Source organism: Pseudorasbora parva, chromosome 12 (genome assembly GCF_024679245.1).
Source record: "Pseudorasbora parva isolate DD20220531a chromosome 12, ASM2467924v1, whole genome shotgun sequence".
NCBI classification, from domain to species: Eukaryota; Metazoa; Chordata; class Actinopteri; order Cypriniformes; family Gobionidae; genus Pseudorasbora; species Pseudorasbora parva.
In genome coordinates this window covers 10776666-10798252 of record NC_090183.1, presented here as the reverse complement: position 1 = coordinate 10798252, position 21587 = coordinate 10776666, and the positions used below count along the sequence as shown (strand labels likewise).

At 40.1% G+C, this 21587-nt stretch overlaps 1 protein-coding gene and 1 long non-coding RNA gene across 3 annotated transcripts in view; one reads left to right on the top strand and one right to left on the bottom strand.

The window, feature by feature from the left end:
* The window catches only part of LOC137093972 (uncharacterized), a 41640-nt gene that overhangs the window by 19557 nt on the left and 496 nt on the right, over positions 1-21587 (bottom strand). The window lies entirely within an intron of this gene.
* Positions 781-21349, top strand: cavin2b (caveolae associated protein 2b). Its single transcript, XM_067459058.1, has 2 exons — positions 781-1613; positions 18626-21349. Exons 1-2 carry the CDS (start codon positions 1056-1058, stop codon positions 19517-19519), a joined length of 1452 nt encoding a protein of 483 aa, XP_067315159.1. The 5' UTR covers positions 781-1055; the 3' UTR covers positions 19520-21349.

Sequence of the window (21587 nt, the reverse complement as noted above, 5' to 3'; positions counted from 1 at the left end):
TGTATAAGAGGCAAACAACCAAGAACATGACAAGTTAATGAGGTTTTTTTTCTTGTTACAATCGTACTGTTATCCACAATTTTAAAGATTCGGTTTCATGCTGATAGTGTTTTTATTATTCACTATATTTCCCTGCATGGTGAAGTGTAATGCAAAGTTTTCCAGTTCTAATGTTAAGTTTCGCCATGCTCCTGCTACAGCTAACAGACAGGAAAAATGACTCCACTCAAACGGCTTGAGAACTGTTTGTGTGGATTTCTTTCCAGAATAAACTTCAGATGACTTCAACTGTATAAGAAAAGGCTCTAACAAAACAAATAAAGGCAAACATATACATACATTCTTGTGCACATCTTTGCACACATAGAAAACTTCTCCAAAATGTTGCTTAGCAAATCTTTACTCAAGAGGAAAACACACACCGTTGTTCTATCTTCCATTATCTTTCACCCTCCCGCTTTATTTCTCTGGCACAGATGAGCTCATTCTTCAAACATGACTCTTAATATACTATTGCTCTTTTCAATCTAAACAGAACTAAACCAAGAGAGCCAGAGAGAGAGTGAGAGAGAGAGAAAGAGAGAGAGTTGGGGGGGGGGGGGTACTGCATGCGGAGAGAGTTGCTCATGTTCCACCGTACACACCCACATACTCGCACTTGACACATGCAAACACATAACTCCCTCACCAATGGGCCGGGCTAGGTGCCATGGAAACCAAGCTCCGCCCCCATAGGGTGTGGATGGGCTTTTTAAGCTGTGGGGAAGCCTCTACGCAGCTCTTCCAATTGCACAAGAGAGGGAGGGAGAGGCAGAGAGAGAGAGGGTGAAAAGAGTAAGTGTGTGGTTATCTTCAAAAAGGGGTGGGAACGCTGAACCTGGAAGCTGAAAAGTTATTCCCAAGCCTGTAAACAGGAATTCAAGCTGTAAGAACGTGGCGGCACTAAAAATCGACTGGAAGGGGAACCTGGGAACCAGCTCACATAAAGGTGAAGTTAAAGAACAAGTACATTTTCCTGAGTAAAGTTATCCGTTGATACCAAGAAGAGCCTCAGAATGGGAGAAGATGCAGTGCAGGCAGAGAGGAGCAGCATGGTCAGCACACATGAGAACCAGGAGCTGGTGGTTCCAAGCCCCAGCCCCACTGGGTCATCACCCACACATAGCCTAAGCCAACTGGGCACTGTCGGCTTCAACGCCGGTAGCGGAGAAACTAGCAGCCCCGGAGCTCTGGGTGGGGGCACCACAGGCACTCTACCTAGAGATGGAGCTTCACCCACAGGCCCAGTGAATGCCATCACTGTCCTGACACTTCTAGATAAGCTGGTGAACATGCTGGACACAGTGCAAGAGAACCAGCATAAAATGGAAATAAGACAGGTCGAGATGGAGGGGGCGGTGAGGGGCATCCAGAATGATATGACCAAGCTCTCCAAGAGTCACACTTCCACCTCCAACACGGTCAGCAAACTCCTGGAGAAGAGCCGCAAGGTTAGCGTCCACATGAAGGAGGTCAAGGACAAGATGGATAAGCAGGCCGTCCAGGTGAAGAAATTGGAGGCCAACCATGCTCACCTGATCAAGAGGAACAACTTCAAAGTGCTTATCTTCCAGGTAAATGTGCAGTGTGTGTGTGTATGTGTGTGTGTGTGTGTGCGCGTGTGTGTGTGTGTGTGTGTGTGTGTGTGTGTGTGTGTGTGTGTGTGTGTGTGTGTGTGTGTGTTGGGGGCAGTTGGCGGTGGGGTATTTGATATGCTCAGGTAAAGACAATGAATGATTGCATTGTGCGAGTATTCATTGCTGCGTGTCTGTGTTCACTGAACCAACTGTCTCCAACTCTTTTAACAATGAGGGATATTACTGTCCTACACAGCTGAGTAGATTCTAATGAATCGAAATGTCATTTGACTAAATTACCCCATAGTTGATTAACAGATATCATGCCTCCCTTAGGGTGGGTCCATTTCTAAAGCAGGAGAGAAGGGTCATAGATCAGAGTGTGAAGATGAAAGCAATGCGTGAGAGGGTGTGATGTCGCTTAAGGTCATTGTGAGGTGGGTTGGAATAGAATAGCTAATGCTTTGGGGTCAAAAGCTCAGATAACACTACCTGAACATTGAAGTATTTCTGGGATGGTAAAACAGAGTTAAAACTATTTTATTTGTGGATGTTAGAACAACTGCAATTGGAACTCCTTTAAGTCCTACGAATTTTGCACTTGCCTCAAAGTATTAGCCTCTTGAATACCCAGCCAGATTGTTCAGATATCCCTATATTTCACAAAAACTGAGAGAGAGAGAGAGAGAGAGAGAGAGAGAGAGAGAGAGAGAGAGAGAGAGAGAGAGAGCACTCTCAATAGGGGAGGCTTGTTTTGAAGCTTAGCCAAAAGCTATTATTTAAAGCACAATAGCCTTGAATAGAAGGTGTGTCCAGAGATCAGCTACAGTGCAGCGTAATGTGTATCCTGTTGTCAGGAGGCCCGTGCTGAAATGTGCTATGCTACACTGGTGAGCTGCTGTTTACTGCAAGACCTGCAATCAACTGAATGACTCAGTGATTCCAAAGTCAGAGAGTGCCGAGAGAGCAGAGGCCTTCCATTTCCCCCTCTCCTCCCAACTGTGTGGTTACTGCTGAAGTACATGATGTAAAGAATGAGAGGGAACCTAGTGAAACACATTTTCAGAAAGTCAACATTCAGAGTGTTTAAAAAAAGATGGGAAGGTAAATTGCCCTCGATGAAAGTGTGAAACCCCTCAACTATTACACTGTTTTAAACAGTAAGTGCACTCTTTCTGAGAATAGTTTCTACAGTTGCCGTCACAGACAGAGTGCTGTTTGTTAAAGCTGGCCAAAAAATGTTGTGTGTGTTTCTATGGCAACTATGTTGTTTATTTCCAGGGAAATTTAATTGGAGAGCGTGACAGTTGAGATTTCCTTCTTTGTCCAAATTATTTTAGGCTCGTAACTTGCAGTGATTTAAAATGCTTTTTCATTTTCTAAGCATTTGCAAAGCAGTCCAGACATGTCTGGTTTAAGGGAATGTGTTTAATCCAGTCGTGGGGTTCTTGTTGACTCCTGAAATGTCTTTCATTATAGTTAGATTGGGTGGGACAGTGGTGGACATGGGGAAAAAGTGTTCCTACAGCTTTTACATTTCCATCAGACATGCCTGAAAGACCCACACAAACATTCCTTGACGGTCCTTGTCTTATTTAATGTTCCTTCATTAACCCCCCTTCCTCTGTCCCTTGGGGTTGCCTGGGTTTATTTCTCATGAATGATAGGATCTGAACCAGTACTGAAACTAAACTCAGCTCATTAAACAGATACTTGTGCTTCAGCAGGAGAATCAAAGAAACTTTTCAAAGTCACTTCTGCAAAATATTTCACATACTACTACTCAAGCTTGACAAAAACTGAAAGACTTTCAGGTGAAACCAGAACACTTTGCCAACACATGGGCTGCATTGCATTTACACTTGGCATTAACATACGATCACCGCGATTCCGATCAAGCAGATCAATCAGGACATAGCGCGTTTACACTTGTCAACATGAAGTGGCTTCTGTATTTGAATAACCGATCAGATCTCTCTTTCCCATGCAAAAAAAGAAAAAGAAAAAAAAAAAACTCTGCAGAAGATTGCCCTGATGCAAAGTCGACCTGAAGTGGTGGGTTTTCTTTTTAAAATAATTTTTAGTTGCGGGAGATGAATGGTTCTGCATCTGTGGGCGTGGCGCGAAGGCAAACTTTCCACCATATTTGCAATCTACTCTGCCCTTGATTCAAACGCAAAAATCACAGTTACATGCAGCGATTCCTGTGAAGAAAAGAGTTTCTCCGTTGAATTTTTCTTTAGCATTCGAGCCAGTTTCTCTCATAACCATGTTTACGCATTTAGTCTGCTATAGACCTTCATATATTGATTTGTTTCTGTAGCTACATTCAAGCTTACCTTGAATTATCACATGGTGTCCTCCATCTTTCTGACAGTTCGGGAGAATAATGACAGTGGGTGACGTCGTTTTGTGTGACGTCGACCTGTGAATTCAGACACGACGGCTGGATTGCGTTTACATTAAACTAAGATTCGATCATAAAGCGCCCTCGGCTACACCAGTACACAAACACGTTTACACTCGTCTTTTCAATGCATATGTTGACAACATCCAGATGCAGGTCGCATGTTAATGCCAAGTGTAAATGCAGCCTGGTCTATTTGTCTTTTAACATTCCCAGTTTGATTTCCTCATCTCCATAGCTACATTCAGGTGTTCACCACACCCTCTCTGCCTGTGTTTTTCACTTTTAACTTCCCCTGCTGCTTTTGGATTAGGCTCTCCTTTTAGGCAGACTGCAGGCACTAGACAGAACGCTGTTCTTGCATAAGCAGAAACTCTGGCTCAAACGCTCACATTCCAGAGGTGGAGCAAGTCTCTCTTCATTTTAAAATTATATAAATAGGCAAATCACCACAATAGATTGGTGTTCAATGAGACGTGAAACATGACATCGGTCAAACAAGAAAAGGAGGACAGAGCTTGTAAATTATAAATGTTTGTTATAAAATGATACATTCCATTTGTGATTTTTGAGCATGATGCAACTTTCAATGAACACATTTAACTAATTGTCCTTGTGTTTCTCAAAACATAACATATGGGTTGTGTTATAGCTGCACAACATCTCCAAGTTCTCATAAATACCAGTGCACAATGCTTCAATTTTCATCATACTGAAAGCCAAATTTAGAGTAGGAAAGCTCAAGATGGAATATTTTACAACTAGCCCTTCACTATCACCTAATAAGGCTATCTGTGCCTCTCCAGAGAGAGGAGAGAGAGGGGGGAGGGGGAGAAAAAGTGTCAATGCAAGAAGGCCTGTAGGCAGAAAGAAAGGAGACGAGTGTTTGTTTTCCATTGTCCATCAAAAAGGCATTATCTCTCTCTCAACTCAGCTTAATGTTACAGTTCCCACTGGTGCATTGGGCTGATATGAAAATGAGACAACATGAGAAAAGGGCTGCGTTACAATTAAAGATTTACAACATAGCTGCTCAGAGATATTCTGCATCTATGTGCAAATTGCTCATGTAACTCATCTTGTCTCTCACGGCACACTACATATGTTTGACAGCAAACTACCTGGAACTGTATGTTAGAGCTACAAATTCACTATAGAACAAAAACAGGTAAGCCATCTTAACTAAGGACTTACAAACTCAAATATACAGGATGAAAAGAAATAAATTAAATTAAACAGCAATAAACTAACATCAATAAAACAATAATGACAGTACTGTCTTTTTATTGTTGTTGTAAGGACACAACGGGGGGACATTAACATTTCATTCCTTAGCAACAAAACATCAAAAGGTTAGCAGATAAAAAGCATTATCTATTTTCCAAATATGGAACGTGTGACTGTTGCAGTCCCCAACAACTGTTACAGAATGTACTGTAAATCTGGCCTTACTGAGCAGGAGGTAAACAATCACAGGAGTCAATCACATACTTTTCAAATTGTTACTTTAAGAGGATAGATAGATATGTAAATATATATATAAATTCATCGTGATATTGTTGGAAATAATTGAAGGTGCTGTATGTAAGAATGACAGCTAGTGGTTGAAATAGGTACTGCAGTCCAAATTCAGAATATAGTTTGCCCTGCCTCCTCCTCAGACTCGATGCTCACGCGGGTTGCCAGGTTTAGGATAAGCAGCAGGAAAGAGCGTAATTGACAATGGAATGTGAGGAGACTTAAGGGTCCTTCACACTGTGCGATTTTTCAAAATCCTTTGCGAATGTTGCTTGTCAGACTGTACGAACATGATCGCCGCTGTAAGCCATGTCACACTGTAAGATCTCAATTGTCATTAATGTCAGACTGTACGATAGTCAAAGCGCGCTAAAAACGGACGCACGCAAGAAAACTCGTCTGAGTTTTATATCATCAATCAATGATGTGTTCGGTGACAGTGAGCTGCAATACACGTGAGACTGAAATGGCTACAAAGAAATCTCTAGCTCTCGTTTTGGTCATAGTTTGTCTTGAAAAACCGAGATATTTGACGATTGTCGTGGGAGAAGTCACACTGCAGGATTGTGTGCCAAATCTTCTGACACTGCCAGAATTTCGTCTGAGGTAAAATTTGATCGCAGCGCTCATTAATCGGCTGCCGGTGAACATGTCAAACTAACGACCAAAGACGTCAGATTTTAGCCTAGGATCTGAGGAATCTTTTACGATTTGCAAAATTTGTCACAGACGGCCAAATCGTGGGCAAAATCACACAGTGTGCACCCGGCTTTAGACACTAAGTTGATTAATTTATTTTTCTGCATTTTAATGTGCTTCCATTCGTAGGGATTTTTAGATGGATGCTGAGGCTTTTTAGGTTGGGTAAAAACTGCGATCTCTGACCCCGTTAGTTTACTGGCTTCCATGACAGCGATACACTGTTTTCTCCACAAACTGACAACCTGTGGTGGCGAAATACTATTGGGTAAACTGGCAATGAGCATTATCGCACAGACCAAAACAAACACCGACATAGCAGACACATCAAAATACAGATATTTCAAAGTAACGTTTTTCAAAGAAACAAGTATGTGAACTTAGCATGTTTCCTAAATATCTGCAAACATATTGTGGTATTATTATGCTTTAGTACAGTCAAAAACACACATACAGCTCCTTTAAATTACCAAAATAATTCAATTGAATCCTATCCTATTGGAATGTAACAGAATTTAAGAACAGCCGAGCAAATATTTACACCCTCAATGGAAATATGGCCTCGGGGTCCATTTCACTGTACAGGTATAAATACTGAATGAGCATGTGAAATGAGTTACATGAAAGGGACTGAACATGTCTTTGCACATGGGACTAGTAACAACCATTAGGGGTGGGTTATCAATACAGACTTCCTCTTTCTTAAATCCTCCATACAATTTCGATTTTATTTCAAATATTTTGGGGATATTTTAGCTATACTTTTTTATGAAAGAAGAAATAAAACCGGTAATGCATCTTTTTGAATAATTCATTAAAAGAACATTGTATAAGAATCACTTGTTTAGGGAAACAGGCTACATTGGTTACATTAGATGCTTTCATATTCACACAAAAATAAAACTCTCTTTTATTTTTACCCAGCTGTAACTATTACATTGAACTCAAAGGTTTTACTTGTGTCAAGAGAATGAACAGACACGTTGTAAAGCGTTTAAAACACTCTCAGTTTAGCTTTTACGCTGTACATTTATATTCTCTACATATTTTGTATTTATCTGACAGCTGTCTAACACACTACCAGCAGGTGCTCACTCCCTTTTCTCAACAGCCACAATGAAATCAAATGAAATGCAAACAAATCATGTAAATCCATATTTGACAAACAAAACTAAATTGAGCACAAGCATACTGAACATTTTATACACCAAGACATGATCAAAGAAAAACACACACAAAAGCACACCTGTGAGAGCGCCATGTGCTAAATAATAAATGATTGAAGCAGATGAAGGCAAGTGATACAGAATGTTCTCAGTGTAAGATATAAATTTAAGTTTTGAAACTCGCTGGGCCTGGTCCTGAGATGAACATGTACTGTAATTATCTACAAAAACAGACATCCTTTTGCACTATGGTTATGAATACTGACAGAGCTCTGGCTCTTTGGTCCTATCTAAATACACACATACACACACACTAAAGAGACAAAAGCTGTTATTGTGTGTGTCCCGTGACAGGGAGCTAGGCCAGCACAGAGAGAAGGCCATACACACTCACAATGCCATGAGAACTCCTGGGGACAATATGCTATATGCTGGAGCAAACAGCCCAGAAACATTTGACAGAACACACATCATTTACAAAGAAAACTGCAACAGAATCATGCCCTTTCACACTGATCTTACATCATCCTCATCTTTCAGAATAGAGGTTAAGTAATAAATCACATCAGGACCCCTGATCACCCTGGGTTTATTTTGCAATAATGACTTCTTGACTGCAGTCACTGCACATATTCTAATTATTACATTATTACATACAGGCTGCTTTATAAATAAATGAATGCATACATAAATACTGAAATAATTTTATTATGTGAGAGATAATTGAAAGCAGAATGCAGCGATTGATGAATCCAAAGTCAAAGAGCCATAAGAAAATGTGGATATAACAAATAATTCTTAAACAGGTATAAAAGTAAAAACTAAAACTACCACATAAGTGGTATATTCAGCTTTAGCACATGATGTAATGTACATGCATATTACACAATGTAAAATATAATGTGTTGGGGATTAACAGAATACTTTTATTGTTAATGTGATTATGCTCATGACCATAACTGCAATAACACATGTTAAGTATATATCACTATACAGGCATAAGGTTTAATCTCATTTCATGCACTCTGATCAAAGTGACAAAACAACATCTCTTAGAATAATTGAAATAAATAGTTTAGTTTTAAGAGGGTTGCTCATGTGATGTAAACATCCTTGATTCTTTACTCTGATGGCTGGCAATCATCGACTGTTGGTGTACATGTAAACATGGCCATAGTGGCATGAAATGTTTCCAGGGCTGATTTTTTAGAGGGAAACCCCTTTTCCGCTCAGCTCTCCCACCCTGTCCTGCTTCAACTATTTTATTCTGCTTGACTTCTTACTCACGCAAAACACAAACACATACAGTGCAATTCTTGTGCACACAAATAGTGTTGAATCTATAGCTAAACAAGCCATAAAATTACACAAGCCTTTAGAAAAATCTGTTCACTACAGTATATCAAACGCTGCCAACAAAATGACCTAGATATAAAAGGGTGTATATATTTAAAATTATTCAATTATCACATTGGACTAAGAGTTGTAGGTTTTTGGGACCACTTCATTAAAATGAAGCATCCAAACAAACAAACTAGCTAACATGACTAACCAAACATTTGAAAGAGAGATAAAAGAAACAGTAATGCTATATGCTGTTATCATGATACTATGGGAGCTTGGTTCTGCCAGAATAAAAATAGAATAAAAAAAGGTAACTGCAAATTCTGAAGTTGTTGATCTCAAGTTTTGAAAAGTAAAAAGATTTGTGAGATATAAACTCGCAATTGCGAGAGAAAAAAATGTCAGAATTGTGAGAAAGTTACATTTACCTTTTTTTGTTTTTTATTCCATGCCAGAAATAAGCTTGGAAAAAGTCACTTGTTACTTGAAAAACTACACTATAATGGAAACAGTTCAACTACAGTCACGCTACTAAAAAGAAAACAAAAACCTAGTTTTAGTTCTACCCACCACCACGCAAAAATGTACCCATTTTCTTTTCTCTCTCTGTGTGCTTCTCTAAATATTTTTGACAGAGACAGAGAATGTACATGGGTTACAGGGCTGCCTTTGGTGTGACGCAAAAGAAGGGAACACAGGCGAGTGTATGAGGTTAAACAGCTGCTTCCTGTCAGATGTGTTCTTAATGGGCAGCAGGATGGGATATGCAAGCATTTTCTGGGAATTACAGGGGCCGGGGGTCCCACTGCATCTCTAAAGATTAAAAAAAAATAGCATAAGCTTGAAAATAATTTGCCACCATCTAAAAAACCTTCAAAGGCAGCCACTTACATCCCTCTCTTCACTCTCCACACCCCACCCCTGAGCAAATATTTACCCCCAAATCCTTCATAAGTAGGACTAAAGGTGACACGTATGTCAAGTGTGTTTAGAATGTAAAGTGAATATTGAGAAAACAACTGGATTGCGTATCTGATAAAGCTGACAGGAATGAGAGAAGAGAGCAAGGCACGGAGAGGGGTCTGTGTGTGTATATCTGTGGACATGCACTTGTCAAAACTAATACAGTCCAGTCCTCCATTTCATTTGTTTTTAAATTCACTTTATGAAATAAAACATGTTAGCTTTGTAAAGAAATTCATAAACAGTTTGTTGACCAGTCATTCCTATTGGTCAACAAACAAATTTGAAACATTTAAGATTAGGCCTTTAGATCAAAAGATTTGGTATAAAAACTTAAATTCTCTCATTTATTTACCCTCGTGTTGCTCAAACTAGTAAGATTTCCAAGCCTGTGTTCCCTGGTCTTGCTTGAGTAGACTTTTATGTTTTTTCCTGCTCTGTGCCATGTTTTTTTATTCCTTTGTTTTTCTTGTTGATTAGTTCTTTGATTGTTACCAGGCGTGTCTTATTTGCCAATCACTTATACAGTGTTACAGTGTCCAGTGTGAGTCTTGCCCTTACATAGATGTTTTGTTGGGGGTGCTAATTCTGGCCCTGTCCACACGAAGCCAGAGCTTTCCCAATCCGATCTCTTTTTTTTTTTTTACTCGTTTCAAGAAATATCTGTGTACACAGGAGATCAATGAAACTGACTCAAAATGATGTACATGCCAGGCCATTATGTGGCGCTGCAATTCTGCCACAGAAATACACTAAAAACGGAGAAGAGTTGTGGCTAGAAGAAGTATAGCAGTGGTAGCAGGTGAGACATTTGCTACTTAACAGATGTGTTTTAGCCTACACATACCCTAACCCTAAACCCATCCTTAAAATAATGCAAATACGGTAAATAAATGATGCATGCTAAGTGCCCGTAGTGGTATCACTTTAGTCTTTCACCGTGCCTGACGTAGTGTGATGACATCACCATTTCACAAAATATACGGATTGGCTGTACACATTAAAACGCAAGATTATCGTTTTCAGATTTATCCACTCTAGGACCCTGTTTCAGAAAATATCATATTCATGCTTCCAAAACGCAGGATACATGTGGACAAAACGCTGATACGGTACAAAATGTATACGTATCTAAACGTGTCTCTGTGTGGATGGGGCCTCAGTCTGCTCCGTCCTTGGCTCCCCAATCCACCCCGGTTCCCAAAAACACTGGACTTGAGGGCGCTGAGGCCACCAGACTTGGAAACTCTGGGATTCGTGATGGGCCAGGCTCCACGGCCACCACTTTAAGTCCACTCCACTTTAAGGCCCATACATATTTTAATGAACACAATATAAATAACAAAAACGCAGGAACTAGAAAACAGAATGAGCACCCCAACAAAACATCCATGTAAGGACAAGGACACAAGAAACACTAGGGTTTAAATACACAAAGGGTAAGTGGCAAACAAGACACATCTGGGAACAATCAAAGAACAGATCAACAAGAAAAACTACAAAAGGAGTGAAAAATATGGTGTAAAACAGGAAATAACATTAAAGTCCAGCCCACACAAAACCATGGCATATACTTGCCTACTATATAGTAGGCAAAAAACAAAAGAAGTAGTGTTCACAAAAAAGTAAAGCTTTGAGCACTGTTGAGCTGTATTCGTAAACACCTCTGACTGGCCTGTGTCGGGCTCGCGCGCTCATCGGATGTGCCTGTGATTGTCTACAATGATCAACGCACGGGAGCGTTTAAAAGCACACAGGAGTGTTTGAAAGCACACTGAAGTTTTTGAAAGTGTTTTAAAAGCGGGATCGTTTGAAAGCACAAACAGGCGTCAACCAGTTAACTGGTAGATTGATAGGCACCTCCATTCAAACGCTCTGTGTGTATCTGTATAAGCGCTCTGTGAAAAGCGTCATTGATATTTACAACAAAATTTTTGAAGCACTAATCCTTGCAGCCAATCACAGACATATCTGATGAGCGTGTGAGCACAATGGCCAGTCAAGAGGTGTTTACAATTCCGCTTAACAGCGCTCAAAGCAACTTGGTATCGCGTTAGTACTTTTGACAACACTAAAAAGATGTCTGTCTGAACTCACAGTAATAAAATAGTAGGCAAAAAGTACCCGGATGACCTACTTCTTCCGGCAAGATTCTGACGTTTCCATATGATGTACACTTTACTATCCCATGATGCCACGGGAGAGGATTTGTGAATGGCAGTGATGCAACATTATTGACACTGGGAGGTCACATGATAAGGGCAACATGCCGAATGTCCAGATTACATTCATACTATGCAGAATACTTTTTAGTGGTTGTGAAGAAATTCCTTCTTTTAAATAAGTACCTACTCAAGAGGGAACACAGGCTGGGAGTTAATTCACGGAGAACAGACTTTTCAAAGCATAAAAGTAACTTCAAAAGGGGTTTATATAACTAAATTATATTGAAAAGCAAGGGGACGATATTATTTTGTAGCTTCTTGTTGTTTGGAACAACATGAGGGTGAGTAAATTGTTATAAGTTTGTATTTATGGGTAAACTATCACTTTAAGACTTTGAGAAACTTAAAGGGTTAATTCACCCAAAAATGTAATTTATGTCATTAATGACTCATCGTTCCACACCCATGACATAAATTTCATTTTTGGGTGAACTAACCCTTTAAATAATAGCAGGCAAAGAGTAATGCAGGCATTCATGTGTCTATAACAACCACATCTGGTCAAATAAACATCAAATAAAACCCATTCTATTCATGCTCAAAGAAAACAGACACAAAGCATACATTGTATGCAATGACGCAGACTCACTGTTTACCAAAACATTCTCTCTAAGAATCGATTTCTTTAATAAGCTGTAACGGAAACATATTTACCCCTTGTGAGATCCCCTTATATTCTTGTGCATATATGAGAAAACATATATCAACTCAGCTATCATAAGCGCCTGCATTGCCCAAGGCAAGAGGGACCGGTTTAGTACGCAAATGAATCAAACCTAGAGTATCATTTGACAGGTTGTGCAGCATGAGGTAATCATGCTCTTTAGTGACAAAACTTTTTTTTGAGAGTCAAACAACTAGAATATGAAGACAATGTAGCCGTAGAGGAGACTATAGTCATTTACAAGTCAATTCCAGATCTCATACCTACAAGGCAGAATGCATGGAATGAACTGTTTGGTTCCACACTGAGAAAACAACAGGAACTTGTGTCTCTGGAGGCCATGAGGGATTCTTTAACCTGTTTGTAACAGCTTTAGTATTCAATGCTTAATTTTAGGGACGTATGATACTTTGTGTTTTTGCACTCAGCATAAGCGGTTCATCTAAAGTGATTTCAAATACAGTTGTTCCAGGGACAAGCCTGAACCTGGCCAGAAACTGTTCACATAAAACAGCACAATTACGCAAGCTCCTTTCAGACACATCAACACTCTACTCTAATTCTTAGAGACCATCTACAGTCAAGACAAAAACTCTGAATGGCGGTTGATGGATACTCTTCTTGCCACACAGGCTTGTCCAGTGGCTCAGCACATTTACCCTCTATCTTTTCAAATTAGCAATGCAAGCTATGGATTGCCACTTCTAAGTGGAAGTGAAGTTCCTGAGGCCAGTACTTGAAAACATGCAAATGCAAACAAAGAGCAATGCCAGAGGCATGAAGAGACTCAATACATGGCATTGACTGAGTTGTGAGTAAATTGTGCCATACAATCTATATCTTGGGCTTTGACCTTAAAGGAACAGTCTCTCAATAATAATACTAAAAAGAGGTTCACCAAAAAAAAAAAAAAAGTAAATTATACTCTATTAAAGATGCTATTCACAATTACATTATTTTAATGGAAATTATCATTATAACATTTTATTTAAAGATATAATATAAAAATAGATAACTGTTTTCAGTTTTGTATAAAGACCTTGCATAATGAACCCTTATGTATTTATTACCTTAGAAAGAGCCATTTATCTCCACACACCGCGGGTCCCCTTTCAGTGAAGTCGCCATTTTGCGCCGTCATGTTTCTACAGTAGCCCTAAATGGCAAACTGCTCTACATAGCGCTAGTCACTCTCTGCTGTCTCAGATGACGACATCTTTGTCCTGTGTCGGCCACCGTAGCTTCTCTATGTGCTTCGAAAGGGAGGGGTGAGCTGTGGGCGGTTGCAAGGCACGAACTCAGTTAGAGGCTGCTAAAATGTACACACAGTGCACCTTTAAAAAGATATTATAGATTTTAAAACAATGTTCACATGAACATAATTTTTATAATGCAACAATTTGTGTGACCAGTTGTGACCAGGTAAAGTTTTCAGGTTTGTTAATGTAATAAAAGCTTGCATAGTTCATGTAATAGGTTTAAAATTATACAGAGTATTACTAATATTTGTGAGTATGACCTTGAAGGAGGAAAACGTGTTTATTTGATCTAGCCATGGTTACAATTTTAGCTTGGTGCTATACGTGAATTGCATTCAGTAGTATCTAATTCATAATCTGTAGGAGATGAAAAGCAAAGCTGGTGTGCCAAATATCACAGACATTATCACTGTTATACAAGACTGTGTATCTGTTCTTTTATTTTTTTCAACTCGTTTTGGTCTGAAGTTTCCCTCATAAAATTCTAAAGTAAAGCATATGATTTCCCTTGTGATTCTTCTTTCTGATTCACAAAAGGTTATCATTTGGCATCTCTACAACTTTTTCTTGATGCTTAAATTTTAAACATGCTACTTGTGTCATAATCAGGAGGTTCATTGAAAACTAGCCACACCTCACCAAAAACCACATCAAACAACCCCTTCACAACAGAAAGTAGACTAATACTTAGCAAAGAAACATTCCAAAGCCTATACAACCCTTTGCTTTCAAATACAAGATTACAGCCAATGTTATGTCACACTGTTTTCTATATTCTACAACTATGTTTCTAAGTCCGTTTTAGTAATTGCTCTCCGATGAGAGACTGATGGAACGTGGAAATTCCGTGTTAAAGTTTGCAGGGACTCTGCCAGATTCATTCTCAAACTGTGCCAGCAATATCAAACCAATACCTTTGATCCATATTTGCCTTCCAAAGTAAAGCCCTTTTCGTGGGTGGACAGATCCACTAAATCCCAAAAGCGTTATTTCACCCCTGATTTAGCATGTTGCATATATCCACAGGGATTACCGTCAGTCATTATGTATCCTTTTTGTTAGTTCTCTTATGCTAGGTCAAATCTCTCTCTCCACTTTGACAGGCCAAACTCGCATTCCCTCACACAGAGAGCTTCAGAGGCCAGAGTTAAAGCAGAGGGTTCAGAAGGGAATGCAACATTTCTATCACGTTAGAAAAGCAATGTAAACATTAAGGCCGTTTGCAGGCAGTACTCAGAGATAAGAGGAATCAAGGCATGTTCGAATTCAATGTTTGCGTAACATTCTGTCTTGAAGGTTTCCTTTATCTCTTCGCCTTTTGAACAGAGCTTAGATACTAAATATTCTTTGCATGATACCTCACTTCTGTGCATGTGGTTTGGGGGTTCACAGAAAAAAATTGTGCCATTTCTACTGAGAAATAAGCAACATTCTAGTATGTTTACAAAGGAAAAACCTTTCAAAGTTTTCTCCTACAATTACAACTTAAGGATTACATGGTAATATTCTTGTATGATGTGCAACAAAAATGTAGTTACCAAAATGACCCAGATCAATTTGTCCCAGGACCTTTTTCCCAGGAACTCTTTTTCCCCCAGACCTGTTGCTGTCTGTCATCGCAGTCTAAAGTACCGTGAAGATCAATCAGATGACATAGGACCGCACGCAACTTTCCAGAACCCACTAGATTTCTTCCTCGCAAGTAAACGTAATAAAGCCTGAACCTCGTCGTAATCCCTTTTTTTTTATTTTTAAACTCCAATGTTGATTTGAACAGCAAATGACTCTCAATGCACACACCGCAACAGAATTTTAGGTTAAAATAAAATGCTGCGTGAACTCAACCAATCAGCATGTTCAGAGCCCAAGTCCGATCCCCAAAAGTTCTTGAAAAAGTACTACCTGGCAAGCAAGGCCGTTTGGAGGGGGAAATTTTTACCCGGAACTTTATTTAGACCCCGGGTCCTGTGGTCGAAACACACAGAGTACCACCCCAAAGTCCCTAGTTCCTGGGAAAATTTCCTGCGGTGGAAATGTGGCTATACTGTACACTCCTCTTTTAAAATGTAGTTTAGTGTTTCATGAGCCTTTAAAGCATATGTACAAGTATTGCCCAAATACGGGAGTATCTGCATCCACATGTACATTTGTGAGTGCTTACATTACAGACTGTACAAAAACAGTGCAGTTAAAGTGATTAACTGGGAGGGTTCCTGTGTGACGTGACCTCATCCGTATCAGAATTTAGAGTCTTATCGCTAAGAAAGAGAGGCTCTCTTGCTCTCCTGCGCATTTCTGGCATGCCATGGAACATTCCGATGGGTGGGGGGCAAACAGGGCTTCTGTCCAGGTGTCCCCATTGCTGTACTCCACCCCAAGTGCTTCCTGACTCTTGTCCTACTCCCTTCCAAAGTCCTAAACCAGACTTCCCTGCTTTCTGCTCGCTCTCTCTCTCTCGGCTGTCCTCCAAAACTCAGTGGAAACTCTGATATGAGCTGTGTAGGGTCATGCCTGGCCTTCCTTCCCAATCGTCTCACTATTCTTCAGCCTTTACGATTGTCTCCAGCAGGGAAAAAAGGGTCGGTACACAATGTCTTTCGCACCAAATGTTTTTGTCCCCTTGTGTCATTTAAAATGAAAAGTGCATCTGCACTACACATCTACACTGCATACAGTTCTTCATTTTACAAGCTGAGCAGAATGACCTTGAATATATTTGACACAGATGGTATCATCTTTTTAAAAGTCAAATTATTGAAACTATGATAAAAATTCATGGTGTGGTAAAGGACATTTCTTTGGCAGTATGCTTTTAAGATTAAAAAGTGTATTAAACTGTTTTAAACGCCTTCATAATGCCTGCTATAAAGCCACAGAGCACAGACAAACCTGTTGTACATTTTAATGGATAGTTCACCAAACAATGAAAATTCTTCCATTATTTACTCACCCTTGAGTTGTTCCAAACCTGTATGAGTTTCTTTATTCTGCTGAACACAAAGAAGATATTTTGAAAAATGTTGGTAACCAGACATTTGACGGTAGCCATTGACTTCCATAGTATTTTCTTCTTCTATGGAAGTCAATGGCTACCATCAACTCACACAGGCTTGAAAAAATTTGAGGACAAGCAAACGATGACCGAATTTAATTGTTTTGGTGAACTATCCCTTTTTTTCATAGTGATTTTGATCTGGTCAATACACAAATTTTCAGGGAGGTTTCAGAGCACAGGGACTTCTCTGGTTTTATGTTAATTTGAATTAATTTGTCAGATTATTTTACTTTCTTACTAAGCTTAAGTCTTTACTACTATTACTAAGTCTTTCTTACAGACTTCACGATAAAGCTTTTTACCCTGTTCTAAAATTAAGATTTAAAAGACCTAACCTATGCTCTTAAGTTTGAGTATCTTAAAGGCATGCAAGGCATTGATATAGAATGATGTTATGTTGAAACTATTGAAGATATCTCCCACAAACACATGACAGCCCTATGTATCATTGTCACTCTTCCAGTCCAGTTGCCTAGACAACCAAATACAAATCTTGTAGGCACCTAATTGAGCACTGACTTGGTTTCCTCTGTGGGGAAAATTTTGCCTCTTAAAATAATAATGCTTTAAAATAAGACTTAAAGGGGGGGTGAAACACTCAGTTTCAGTCAGTGTCATGTCAATCTTGAGTACCTATAGAGTAGCATTGCATCCTGCATATCTCCGAAAAGTCTTTATTTTTTTTATAATTATATAAGAAAGATGCGCTGTTCCGAGTCTTTCCGAAAAAAGCCGAGCGGGTGGGGGCGTGTCGTGTGAGTGGAGCTAAATAATGACGTGTGCAGCAGCGCGCTGCAGTGAGGAAAGTGATTCGCTCTGTGAGGAAAGTGATTCGCTCTGTGAGGAAAGTGATTCGCTCAGTGAGGAAAGTGATTCGCCCGCCGCGTGAGGAAAGTGATTCGCTCTGTGAGGAAAGTGATTCGCTCAGTGAGGAAAGTGATTCGCCCGCCGCGTGAGGAAAGTGAGTCGCTCTGTGAGGAAAGTGATTCGCTCTGTGAGGAAAGTGATTCGCTCAGTGAGGGAAGTGATTCGCCCGCCGCGTGAGGAAAGTGAGTCGCTCGGTGAGGAAAGTGATTCGCTCAGTGAGGAAAGTGAGTCGCTCGGTGAGGAAAGTGATTCGCTCAGTGAGGAAAGTGATTCGCCTGCCGCGTGAGGAAAGTGAGTCGCTCTGTGAGGAAAGTGATTCGCCCGTCGCGTGAGGAAAGTGCTAATACAGATCGACCGCCGGCCTATCAGTGGGTAAGTCAGTAGCTACTGGTTATATCACCTGTTTAGCATCCTACAAGCCAGCGCTTTGATGGGCGTAGCCTGTTGCTTTCGCTCTCTCCCTCGCTCTCTCTCACGCGCTTCCGGTAGAATTGTCCGTAAGGCCCATACAAGGAAATTCCGCCCCAACTAACGTCAATGGGAACGCATGATCTCAAAAAACTTGCCGAAACTTATGACTAACCGGAAGTAGTATTTTTGACAAAGAAATACTCCCATCAAACGTCCACCTTAACTTTTGAAACTTTGTCTATGTTTAGTATGGGATTCCAAGTCTTTAACAGTGTAAAAAGATCAGTATGCATGAAACAGCATTTCACCCCCCCTTTAAAAAGTATGTGTATGAACGGTGTATACAGAGCAATCATATGTGATGTGAAAATAATGCTGAAAAAAGGTTAGAAATTAATCATTTTCTTGACTTTTCCATTTTTGTTGTGCAGGAGGAAAATGAAATCCCTTCAAGTGTCTTTGTGAAGGAACCTGCACCGTTACATGAAGTGGAAGAAGAGACCCCGGCCGTTGATACCAACCGCTCTCATGAAGAGGGCCTTCAGACCATCGCCCTTTCCTCAGATGAGGAGCAGGGAGCAGAAGAGGATGACGATGAAATTTTGAGGGTTTTGGATCTTGAAGATGAAACCAGAGTTGAAAAATCTCGAGCTGAGAAGATCAAGCGTTCCAGTCTGAAGAAAGTGGACAGCCTGAAGAAAGCTTTCTCCAGGCAGAACATTGAGAAAAAGATGAACAAGATCGGCACCAAAATTGTGTCCCAAGAGCAGCGTGATAAAATCAAGAAGAGTCTGACACCAAACCACCAGAAGAGCCCTAGTGCCAAGAGCTCCTCTTTCAAGGTCTCTCCTCTAACCTTCAACATCAAGAAGAACCGCAGTGGGGACGGTGAATCGGAGACTGAGGCCTCAGCTCAACCTGAGAGCTCGCCAAGTGCCCTCACCTCCATCGAGCTGGCCCCAATTGAGAGCCCAACAGGAGACCTGTCCTTCAAAGAGGTTCACTCCCAACTTGCACCAGGACAAGAAGAAGTAAAGGCAGCTGTGGAGGCGATGGAGAAAGATGAGGTGCCCAGCATCCTGAATGGCACAGCTGAGGTTGAGCTGTCGATCACAGAAGATGTAAGCGAGGAGTATGCTCTTTCTGCGACCCTGCCCCAGGACGCCTCCCAGATAGTGGTGTCCCACAATGCTTTACAGGAAGAGGATGAAGAGGAAGGAGAGGAGGAAAAGGGAAAGGAAAGAGTGCAGAGTGAAGACAGCCCTCTAGCAGAAGCTGCAGCTGCAGCCCAAGCAGAGGGTGTTGCTGTAGGACAAGCATCCTAATGTCCTGACCCTCCATTCCAGCCCCTGGAGACCCTCCTAAGCTGAGAAAACACTCTCTCCCTTATCAGTGACAGCCATCCTAACCAAGAACCCAGACATCTTCCCTGTCCCTGTTGCAGAATACAGACTTACAATACAGTCCATTCAAAGGCAAAATTCATGAACTATATGACATTTGCTTAAAAAACCCAGAATGACAGCAGAAGGAACAGCAGAAGGGAATGTGAAAGCAGTCATATCAGTTCGTCTTATCCTACAGGCTGTTTCAAACCTTACGCTTGTGAGAAACCCACTCCAGCTGGTATTACTGGACATTCTGTCTTCCTCTGATAGTGACTACCTGTCAGCTGAGAACGTTGGCGAAGGAAAACAAAATCGCTTACAGCCAAAGGAGTCAATGGACGCCAAGTGCACTCCATCTATCCGATGGACACCATAGCCTGGCTTTCATCCCCCAATCCCACAATTCATTTATTCTGGAACAGCCTGTGCACAGCTGAGAGTGATATCGACTTCATGCAACCTATATAATTTTCAATCATGGTCCAATTAGGATTTGTTTGAGAGGTTAAACAGCACAAATATACTGCCATGTTCTATCTCTGTATTTATCATCAACAACAAAAAAAGTGTTTTCAATTTTAGATTTTCAGTATACTGTGAACCCATAAACATATAGCGACCAAAAGATGTGAGAAAGCTATAGCTGGAAAGCATACTGACCGAAACTAAAATACAAATATAATTTCTGATTTCTATGTTTCTGCTTCGTAGTGACTAATAAACATTTAGATAGCCTTTTTCTGTCTTGAGTGAGCACACACCATGCTCATACACATTTCAAATCTGGAATGCAGCTTATATGGGGGATCCTGGTGTTCCCTGAGCTCCACGTCTCAGACCTTTACTCAGAAAGCATTCCAGCTTTTGATAAACGGCCCTTTTCAGAGACCATTTCTCAAGCTCCCGTTGGCATTGTGCTGGCCGAGAAACAGGCACTGTGAGGCCAGTCTAGATCACAGGCATATTTCTGAAAGTGATGAAGGAGATGATCAGCCGAGTTGGATGCAAATAAACCAGAGAAGTGTGGAAAGTGGTGGAGAACTGAAAAAATATGAAAAGTGAAATTCTGTTTGGATTGTTGTACTAATGTTTCAAATTGTGAGAACTGAATAAAACAAGGGCAAATATAAAATCCCCCCATCACTTTGGAATACATGCAGTTAACTGATATTTGTGCACACATCACCATTTGCTATTATAAAAACACATAAAATAAAACAGTGCTGTCAACTGATAAAGAAAAGCATAGGGAACAGCACTGACCAGTCGAGTCTGAATTGAAACTGTTAGACAACGAGAATAGAGTTTGGTTCTTATATGTTTTTTTTAAAATTATAAGTCAGAGTAAGTGGGGATCTTTTTTGTGTTTATTTACAGCATATTTTCATTTCAGTATTCCAGTGCTGAACAAAAATATAAAAGTGTGTATCTTTGCTTTGGGTGGATGTCTCTTTCAGATGAAAGGGATGAGGGTTTTACTTCTTTTAAATAATATAACAGATTTTAACTAAAGTTTGCTGATGCTTGTAATCCCTAATCTGTATTTGCATATCCTTTAAGATGTTAATTGCAGCAATTACTTCATAATATATAAGAGAGCTATACGTTGTCTTGGTTATATTTTAGAAACATTATAATTCACGCCAAAGAAAAGGCTCAGTTACAGCAGAGACCATATCAAGTTTCTGACACCTGTTTACCAAGTTGTTTCACGCTCTGTTCAAATTGTTCTTATAATGAAAAAATAAATAAAAATGTTGAACCTTGCCTTTTCATGTCTAGCTTGTTCTTTCACATATTTAGTACGCTTCCAGTAACAAACTCTAACCTAGACTTTGAATATATTTTAAACCTACATTCATATTAGATGCTTAATATTGAAGTAGAATTGGCTGGACATATTATGTTTATGTTATGTATGTTCTGCAGCAGTTTTTCTAACTCGAATTATAGCTTCTCATTTGTGGGAAGACACATCATGGCCATATGGTGCATTAGTTTTTGG